The sequence below is a fragment of the Diospyros lotus genome, chromosome 14, assembly GCF_014633365.1.
Source record: "Diospyros lotus cultivar Yz01 chromosome 14, ASM1463336v1, whole genome shotgun sequence".
NCBI lineage: Eukaryota > Viridiplantae > Streptophyta > Magnoliopsida > Ericales > Ebenaceae > Diospyros > Diospyros lotus.
In genome coordinates, this window is record NC_068351.1 from 28,709,862 (window position 1) to 28,720,578 (window position 10,717).

Genomic DNA, 10,717 nt, shown 5'->3' on the forward strand with positions numbered 1-10,717 from the left:
TGCAATTTTCGCAGGTGGAAAGAATTTATTGAGAAATTTCTGTGCCAAATCATCCCATGTTGTAATGGACCCTGCAGACAAAGAGTTCAACCAATACTTAGCTTTATCTCTTAATGAAAAAGGAAATAACCTAAGTCTAACTGCATCATTAGAGACACCATTTTGCTTAAAAGTATCACAAATCTCTAAAAAATTAGCTATGTGAGCATTGGGGTCATCGTTCGATAATTCGCTAAACTAAACAGAGATTTGAATCATTTGAATAATAGCTGGCTTAATCTTAAAATTATTTGCCCCTATGGTTGGTCTGGTGATGCTGGATGGTGTTCCTTGACTAGAGGGCATAGCATAATCCCTTAAAGCTCTAGCTTGCTCATTCCTTTGCTCCACAATTTCATCTCCCATGTTTTGTTGAGATTCCAATGTGACCTACAAAAAAGAAATAGAATATCACAACGGTTAAAAACTTGATTTTTTTTATTTCTTTATTTATTTTATTTTATTTTATTATTATTTTTGAGCACTCAAAAATGCAATAAAAGAGAACACAAAAATAAAAACAAACAACTAAAAATATTTAATGTCTAAACTAATATTCAAGTTAATTAGTATTGATATTAATACCAATCCTTGGCAATGGCGTCAAAAACTTGTTAGGCTAATTCGCAAGCGTACGAATCGCGCAAGTAATATAATGAATGAGTAGAGTGTCGATCCCACGAGGATTGGATTAATTATCAAAATTAGATTAACTTTAATATTATTTAGACTATAAAAAGAGATGAATTTGAATAAATTAAAATAATGAAAACTAAACTTAAACACAAATTAAAAATAACTTAACTTAGATAAAATGGAGGCAACTAGGATGTTTTGAATTCACTTATTATTAATCCATCTTAATTTTTACTCAATTGGGTTTCTATCAATTCAACGGGGTGAATATCTAAATTGGTTAGTTTCTTTCTCAAGATTTACTAACTTAATTAAATCTCAATTTGTTAACAATCAACCTAATTCTCAATAGTTATAACAAATCGAAATTCATTGTTAAGTTCTAATTCATTATCCCTCATAAGATTCAAGTATCAAATCCTTTATCAACTATCTATCTTATAAAATTTATTACTTTAACTTGTTATGATAATCATCTCTTGGTCTCAAATCATAATACAAAATCAATTAAATGATGGTTAAATCACTCAATCGCATTAAGAACAAGTAATAAATAATTGAAATTACGATAGAAAGTCCAATCAATAAAAATTAATAATTCTTAACAAGTTTCATCTCAAACCGTAGTTAAATAAAATTAGTTCACGACGAAATTAATGAAATCCACAAAAATAAAAACAGAAATTGAAAGGAAAATTGGAGCTCTCTGCGCCGCTGCAATTGTGCAAGTGATCTTCATGTGTTTGCCATTCTCTTACTGCTCTCTGTTAATTGCTTCATTCCTTCACGTGCACCCACGCCTTGCTTCCAACGTACTTTATTTCTTCTCAACCCTTTATATATTATAATATATATATATATGTATGGAACCCTAGCCCAAATCTCACATTCACGCCATCCACTTTATAACATATATAAATAATATAATATATAATATAATATTTAATATACTATTAGTTATATTAACTTTAATTATATTATAATATTATTTATTTTTAATATTTATTTTTATATTTATATTATAATATTAATTTTGAGATTAACTTTGTAATATCTTTTTTTCTTTTTTTTTTTTACCTCCAAATCTTCAAAATAACATCCTTTGTTGAGTTCCTATAAAAAGAGATTAAAATAAAGTAAAATCTATATAAACACACATTTTAAATAGGAAAAATCGCACAAAATTAAGATGAAAAGTAGATAAAAATATGCATACAATTAAACCCTATCACGCACTTTGGAAGAGTGCTAGAAACCTTCTGGATCTATCTCTATAGATCCTTATCCCCAGAATATAGGCTGCTTCTCCCAAATCCTTCATGGAAAAAATATTTTGAAATCCATCTTTTAATTGATTGCAATGGGAACAACATTCCTAATTAGCAATATATTGTCCACATATAGGACTAAAATTGGTAACCGCACTCCCACTAACCTTCTTGTAAACACAAGGATTAACTTCCCTTTTGTGAAAAATTAAACTTTTTGATCTTTTCATCAAAACATTGATTCCAACTCCGGGATGCTTGCTTTAGTCAATAAATGGACCTTTGCAACTTGCAAATCTTATTTACATGTTCATGGGTAACAAAACCATCAGACTGTGTCATATACACATCCTCGACTAGGTTTCCTTTAAGCAAAGTTGTTTTGTCATCTATCTGTCGTAATCTAGAGTAAATGTCAGACATTTCCTCATTATAGATGGTAGGCTCATCGTTCTCAGCTAGAAGTACATCTCCATGTGCCGAGATGAGAAATCCATATCTCTTCTACTTGAGACGAATCCTCATCGACCTACGAGGTTCTTGTGTAGAAGATTGGGGAACTGACACAACATCTTGTGTTTAATATTCCTTGGGTTTCTGGAAGGGAGTATTTGTTTGTGGTTCACCTCAAATCTCTTCGAGCTTAACATTCCTCCCACTAGCCACAGCATCTAAGAATTCCTTCTCAAGGAATACCACATGCTTGGCAACAAAACACATTTTGTTCATATGGGTGGTAAAAGTAATACCATTTGTTTCCTTTGGATATCCCACAAACAAACATCTCATTGATTTGGGTTTTAGCTTATTATTGTCAACACGCTTGACATAAGCTTTACAACCCCAAATCTTAAGGAAAGACAAATTTGGTTTTTTTTCCTTTCCATATCTCATATGAAGTCTGAGTAACTAACTTATTTGGAACCCTGTTCAAAACAAAGATCGCGGTGAGGAGTGCGTATCCCTAAAATGAAATAGGGAGTTCAGCACGACTCATCATAGATCAGACCATGTCCAACAAGGTCCTATCCCTCCTTTCAAACACACCATTCATCTCTGGTGTTCCAGGTAGAGTCTATTGTGAGAGAATCTCATTCTGCTTCAAATGATCTAAAAACTCACTGTTCAAATATTCACCACCTCGATCTGATCGAAGTACTTTGATACTTTTCCCAGTTTGTTTCTCTACTTCAAATCTGAATTCTTTGAACTTTTCAAAAGGCTCAGATTTGTGTCTCATAAGATACACATAACCAAAACGTAATTTATCATTAGTAAAAGTTATGAAGTAGACATACCCACCTCAAGCCTGGGTGGACATGGGCCCACACACATCAGTATGCACAATCCCTAGCACTTCTATGACCCTCTTTCCATTTCCTTTAAAAGGAGACTTAGTCATCTTGCCAAGCAAACAAGATTGGCAAGCACCATATGATTCATAATCAAATGTGCTAAGATATCCATATTTATGCAAGTTGGATATGCAAGTCTCATTTACATGTCTAATGCAACAATGCCATGAATAAGTGCTATTTAAATCACCTGATTTAAGTCACTTAATATTTATGTTACTGATAGGAGTATCAACATCAAGGACATACAAACTGTTACATACCGTTACTTTACCATAAAACAACTCATTTTTATAAAACGAACAACTATTGTTCTTAAATAAAAATGAATATCCATCCTTATCAAAAAAGAATTAGAAATTATATTCCTAGTCAAAATAGAATTGTAGTGATAGTTATGTAACTCCAATACAAGCCCTGTGGGCAATGTTAATAAATAGGTCCCTACAACTAATGGAATAACTCTTAATCCATTTCTCATTTGTAGGTACACTTCTCCCATTATTAATCTCCTCATACTCCTAAGCCCATACATGAAAGTGTAAATATGAGCACTAGATCCAGTATCTAATACTCACGTGGACTGATCAAAAGTAGATAGATTAATTCTAGTAACATAAATACCTGAAGTGCCCTGAGTAAAACTCTTCTTACTCTACACCTCCTAGTTTATTATAGTGGAAATAGATTGTATCCTCCTTACCTTTTCGGGTTTTGGTTTTCTAGACTCTTCCAGATGGCGCTATGGAAGAACTTTTCTTCATTTTGGCTTTTTTACTCTTGGGCTTGCCCCTGTGCGCCTTAGGCCCTTCAATTAAGAGAACACTTCCCTTGAATTTTATACAATTTTAGGCTCGACGTCCCTTAGCATGGACAATAACTCTCCAAGAGTCTCTTCCATAACGGTTAGGGAGGGACTGTAGCACTAAGTCTAGGGTAAGTATCCATACCCAAGTTCAACTCAGACAACTTGTCGATAAAACCTATCATCTATATGATATGCTTCTCAACAGAGGACCATTGAGCCTAGCCATGATCTCATAGGCATCATAACTCTTATGTTGTGACCTATGTTTCGGGGTCATGGCAGCCAAGATGATATACCAAACGATGATCATATCACCCTTGTGCATCGTCCAGGTCTCATGTGCTACTATTTCCTCAACTGGTGGCTTCGCAAAAAGAGATCTATCTATCAAATAGAGAATCTTATCATGTGTGAGGACTATCCTCAAGATGATCACCCAGTCATAGAAATTAGTCCCGTTGAAGGTATTTATTACCCTCGAGTATCGATCTTATAGACATGTTTTCAGATATTCCGGATCAACAACCGGATATAGAGATATTATTATAATCATATTGAATTACAAAATCATAAATTGCAAGAAATAACATTTTATGATTGCTCTCACTATTTTCTACGAGTTCGCCACCTTCAAGACGTAACTTAGGAAATCCCATTCGAAGATTTCCTAGCGGGCTAGGATCTCATCTCCCCTCACACAACCTTGAGTGACTCAACAAATTGTATTAGGTTCGATTAGGTAAGTACTTGCTACCAATTGAATCTCCATGCAACTCCTAGATTCATTGGGTTGACAACTCCTTGTCAAGCACATCTTATGTGACTCCCAATCTTTGCCTCTATACTCAGTAAGGCCTTGAGTGACTCAACAAACCCCACATTTCTAGTTAAGTCAGACCCATCATTCAGGGACATCTCATGGCCCATGAAACATAGGAATCATAGGTGACACATGACCTTGAGTGACTCAATAAATCAAGTGCCAGCTAAAAACCTAATGCTTCATAATGATGGAAGGCAAGTTGTCTTAATATTAATGAGGGATTTATTATTTATTTATTTAGGTCTCACCACATGCAATTAATCAAATTAATAATGCATAATAAACGACTTAAACCGGTGTATGGTATGAATAACTATGGCTAGCCCCCTCGAGCCATAAAAGGGAAACTAGCAGGTCAAACCTAGGTGAAGAATCACAATTTGCTTCTCAAGCACATTCTTTAAGCCTCTGTTGGTCTTCAAATCTTGTCTTCAATTTGGCTCCATCTCTTGCTCTTCATACAAACTACAACTATTACTACTCTATTCTATTTTACATACATTACATAGAATTAGAAATTTTGAGTTACATTCGGGGGGAGTGAGATGAGAAGAGAATGTACATCAGAGTATAAGAGAGGCAAGATACCCTCTATTTCAAAAACAAATTTACAAACATTCATTTCCAACATAAAATAAATGGTCGACTCACTCCATACCATACACCCATGCAATCAATCACATTGATTCATTCACAATTATGTTAATTAATTGTTGCATCTATTTCAATCTTAATGAAACGCTTTCAATAAATTAAAATTTTGTATAATTTTGGAAAAATAATATTATTTTAATTGTGTTGGGATTGGGCTCCATCCATTAGTCTAACTAACAAGGCTCAATAGGCCTTGGATCAACCAATGCATGTCAAACATATATTAGCGGCCCAATAATTAATAAATAATCCAATTAACGGCCCCTACCTATTTTAACCACAGCCCATAGGTGTCATACACTCATAGATTGGATAAAAATAATAAAAAATTATCAAAGAATTTGTTCGAGCCCCACCTGAGGGTACAAAATGCACTGGGCCACCAAAGGGTCGGCCCAGGTGCTTCACGTGTACCCCGGGGAAGGGTCAAACCGAAGTTCGAGGCAGTGGAAGGGGCCAGGAGGCGGCTGGGCAACATGTCGCACATGCTGCCAGGCCACAAGGGCCAAGGGGCGTGGTTGGGGGCCGCGTGGCCCGCACTATGTCTATGGTGAGAAATTTGAATTAATTGGATACTTAGATAGTGACTGGGGCAGAGATCCATTAGAGATGAAGAGTACTACTGGATATGTATTTTTTGGTGGATCAGTAGCCTTTTCTTGTACTTCAAAGAAACAAAGTATTATATCCTTATCCTCATATGAGGCAGAATACGTGGCTTTATGATCTATAGCTTGTGAAGCCATTTGGCTAAAAACTTGCTCATTGCCCTCAAGCATCCACAGGAATCAACAGTTATCTATGTGGATAGTATGTCTGCAATAAAATTGGCTAAGAACCTAGTTCAACATGGGAAAAGCAAGCATATTGATACCAGATTTCACTTCATTAGAGAGCATGTTAAGCAAGGAACAATTACATTGGAGCATTGTCATACACTTGAGCAAGTAGCTGATATATTCACCAAGCCTTTGTCCTTCAAGAGTTTTTCTAAGCTACGAGATATGCTAGGGGTACGAGATGTTCATAAGCTAAATGGAGGAAGCAGAACTAGATTGAAGGAGGGTGTTGGAGAAAATAAACTAGTTGCTGAGTCAGATGATGTTTGAAGGAGTCCATGGCTTGTACCAGAAATGATCTAGTCACTTGCTGTTTTCTAGGAGATTAGTTAAGTAGCTAAATGTGTTTGTTGATTTCCTTGTTAATAAGCATGTAATTCCTTATATAAGGTAGTGCGTGTAAGTCAAGTTGAATAAGAGAAAAGGTCATCACTTGCAGTGTGAATGATTTGTTTAATTAGTACCTCTTTGAGTCATTGTTATTCTCTTTCTTCTATGGTCAACTTGAATCCAACATGCCCTCTTCCTCTTTTTTTCTGTATAAAACATATAATATATATTTATATAATTGTGTGTGCATATATATATATATATGTGTGTGTGTATATATGTATTTGGGTGGGTCAGTGAGAGAGAAAGAGAGAGAGGCAGTTAGTGTTGGGCAGGAAGAAGAACACTAAGGAAGTGAAGAAAGAAGAACGTGCGTCTGAAAGAGAGAGAGGCAGTGAGTGTTGGGCGAAAACTTAAATGTATCTCAGCTATTGATAGATGTTCAAAATTAATCTCAATCATTGATATAAAATGTGTCTATAATACATTTGATATATTTTCAAAAACCCTCTTGCCTTATTATATAGATTTTTGAATCAATTTAATTCTTATAGTTAGATATGTAAAAGAAAAAAAAAAAAACGTAAGATGATCAATTTAATTCTTTTTTAAATATCCAAATTCATAATTTACATTGTTTTACCCATTAAATTAATAGAAATATCATTTGAACATTTTATTTTGATATTTATGATAACATCTTATATTGATGTTTTATATTTTATGTCATATCAATATAAATACAAAAAATCTCAATATTAAATGTCACCACATAGTTCCAGAGATTTTAAGTGATTTCAACTATAATAATTAGTAATAATTAATAAGAAGAACATGAAATCTATTAGCAATTAGGGATGAGCATTCAATCAGTTTTGTTGTTAAACTAATTGCATTTCTCAAATTGAATATATTGAATTTTTTTCAAAAATGAAATCAAATCGATTAAATAGTTGTTCAAATAGAAAAATTGAAAAAATAAAATAAAAATAAAAAATAACAAAGTGCAAGCAAATATAATTAATTTGAAGAATAGGTATTACTTAAATAAGAATAAATGTTACTTGAATAAGAAGAATATTATTTAATTAAGTATAATTTTTATTCTATTAACCTCAATTAAGTACAAATTTTATTCCATTAACATTTGTGAGTAGATTTTAGTGAATTTAATTATTTTAGTTATTTTTAATAAGTAAATTAAGGCGAATCAAAATAACTAAAAAATTTAAATTTAAAAATTAAAATCAAACTGAATCGAGCTGTTGGTTTTAATTATTTCAATTGGATTATTTTAATTTAATTGAAAGTTTATAATAACAATATTATTTATTTTCTATTGAGAGTGATTTTTCTTATTTAAAAAAAATTATCTCAAGCCATTCAGTCAAAAAAATTATGAATTTATTATTTTAATTATCTTTTAAAGGCTTGATTTTTCCTTCAACCCGCTCGCTAGCTCACACGATGATTGGATAAGAGCCAATTTGTTGAAGTCAATCTTAGCTGTGATTTATTTTTGGGTTTTCTGAAGCTATCTGATGGTTGATGATGCTTATCTAGTCAACGTTGTATACGAAGTAAATTTTCTGGCGCTGACTGTAATTAGTGTGGGTTTATCCTTTATAAACCCCTCGCCGTCTCTCTCTTCTGTACAGTCTGGGATTCGTTGAAGAAGAAGAAAACAGAGAGAGAGAGGGAGAAGCAAGTTTTTGCAGCAATGGCGGGCGGGGGATTCTCGGTGGATTAATCGGACAGAAAGAACAAAGGAAGGAAGGAGACGGAACAGTGAGGCGCTGGAAAATCAGGAACACGCAAACTTACAGAGACGAGAGAACACGCAGAGCTACAGAGACGAGAGAGAGAACCCCCTTTTGATCCAACACTACAAGATGATGACGGATCCATTGTCGTCGTCTTCTTCTTCTTCGCTGCTGCCCCCTGGGGTTGTATTCAAACCAAATGAGAGAGAAATTTTGCAAGAATTCTTGACAAAAAAGCTTCACAATCTTCCACTGCCGAACAATGCCATCGTGGAGATGGATGTCTACGATCATTTACCGTGGTTGTACGCAAGTATGTCTCCAATCCTTTGCTTTCTTTCTTAATTATCTGTGTGTATATATTGTGAACATATATCATATTTATGGCTTCTCTTTCGTACAACAACAGGTGGTCATAATTATGGATTGGATCAGTATGAGACGTACTATTTTGTGAGACGGGAGAAAAAGTCTAAATCCAAATCTGAAACCGCGAAGAACCCCAAACGACACCTTAAAAGCGAGGGAAATTCCAGTTGTGGAGGATGGTGGAAGGCCATCACTGGTGATAAGCCAATCCGTAATAAGAGAGGTCGTATAATTGGTTTTAAGAAGACTCTCAAGTTTTGTACCTACAAGGACCAAAAGTATGACCGTAGGGAGTGCGTCAGAACGGATTGGATAATGCATGAATACAAGCTGCCGCATCCAACAGTAAGGAACAATTAAGTTATCTGTATTTGAAACTTAGATTAGAAACATTTTATATAAGAGGCTTGTTCTGTTCATGGAAAGGAAAACAGGGATCGTTATGCCCTCAGATGTCATTATTTTTATGCTTTAGAAGCAGTCTGCCCTTAATTTTTAGCGTTTATTATCTGTTCATTTTAGTTATGAGCACGTATTTTATGTATATGACTTTACTTCTTGACTGACAGTTTATATGTTTTTTTGCACAGTTCCAAGAATGGGTAGTATGCGGCATACGGTACAATGGGGGAAAAGGGACTGGGCAAGAATATGCATCGGGATGCCATTTGACGTTAGACCATGCATCGGGACATCGGCAAGAACGTGAGGAGGATCAGCAGTCTCAAACACAACAGGATTCACCATACGATAAAGTCTGTAATGCTTCTTCTCAACTGAACATGGGATCCGATGGGCAATGCTGTTGGGCAAATGCGCAAGAATATTTTGGGTTAAATGAGCAAGAATATGCATCGGGATGCCATTCGACGTTAGACCATGCATCGGGACATTGGCAAGAACGTGAGGAGGATCAGCAGTCTCAAACACAACAGGATTCACCATACGATAAAGTCTGTAATGCTTCTTCTCAACTGAACATGGGATCCGATGGGCAATGCTGTTGGGCAAATGCGCAAGAATATTTTGGGTTAAATGAGCAAGAATATGCATCGGGATGCCATTCGACGTTAGACCATGCATCGGGACATTGGCAAGAACGTGAGGAGGATCAGCAGTCTCAAACACAACAGGATTCACCATACGATAAAGTCTGTAATGCTTCTTCTCAACTGAACATGGGATCCGATGGGCAATGCTGTTGGGCAAATGCGCAAGAATATTTTGGGTTAAATGAGCAAGAATATGCATCGGGATGCCATTCGACGTTAGACCATGCATCGGGACATTGGCAAGAACGTGAGGAGGATCAGCAGTCTCAAACACAACAGGTTTCACCATATGATAAAGTCTGTAATGCTTCTTCTCAACTGAACATGGGATCGGATGGGCAATGCTGTTGGGAAAATGCGCAAGAATATTTTGGGTTAAATGAGCAAGAATATGCATCGGGATGCCATTCGACGTTGGACAATCAACAAGCCCGAGATAGCAACAGATCTCTCGAATTTATTGATGATCCGAGTTGGAATGAGTTTGAGGACACGGAGGGATCCCAACAAGTTCAGTTTCCTCAGATTTCATTCACAGAGACAGAGCTCGAAGATGGGGGACTTTATTTTGATTTGTGGACTTAATCTCCGAAGATGAACAGAAGAGGTTCAGTTGTTAGTAATTGAATGTACTCTTTTCTTCTTTTGCATAGAATTGAATGTACTCTTTTCTTGTTTTCTTCTTTTCTACTTTTGATTGGAAAGCGAAAACATTCATTGCTGTAAGTTGTTATCTTTGATCTGAATAAAACAGAGCACAAGATGCCTCCATTTATCTAGT

The 10,717-nt window shown here is 35.1% G+C and overlaps 1 protein-coding gene across 1 annotated transcript; it reads left to right on the forward strand.

Annotated features, from left to right (window-relative positions):
* The first annotated feature begins 8,382 nt into the window (after window positions 1-8,382).
* LOC127790515 (uncharacterized) lies at window positions 8,383-10,717 on the forward strand. The gene is made up of 3 exons (XM_052320058.1): window positions 8,383-8,828; window positions 8,925-9,229; window positions 9,475-10,717. Exons 1-3 carry the CDS (start codon window positions 8,645-8,647, stop codon window positions 10,519-10,521), a joined length of 1,536 nt encoding a protein of 511 aa, XP_052176018.1. The 5' UTR covers window positions 8,383-8,644; the 3' UTR covers window positions 10,522-10,717.

What these genes read in the sequence shown, in the direction of transcription:
- LOC127790515 (XM_052320058.1), top strand. Translation starts at nt 8,645, where the DNA reads ATGATGACGGATCCATTGTCGTCGTCTTCTTCTTCTTCGCTGCTGCCC. An exon ending in TTTACCGTGGTTGTACGCAA is followed by an intron (nt 8,829 to 8,924) that starts GTATGTCTCCAA and finishes GTACAACAACAG; the next exon opens with GTGGTCATAATTATGGATTG. An exon ending in ACAAGCTGCCGCATCCAACA is followed by an intron (nt 9,230 to 9,474) that starts GTAAGGAACAAT and finishes TTTTTTGCACAG; the next exon opens with TTCCAAGAATGGGTAGTATG.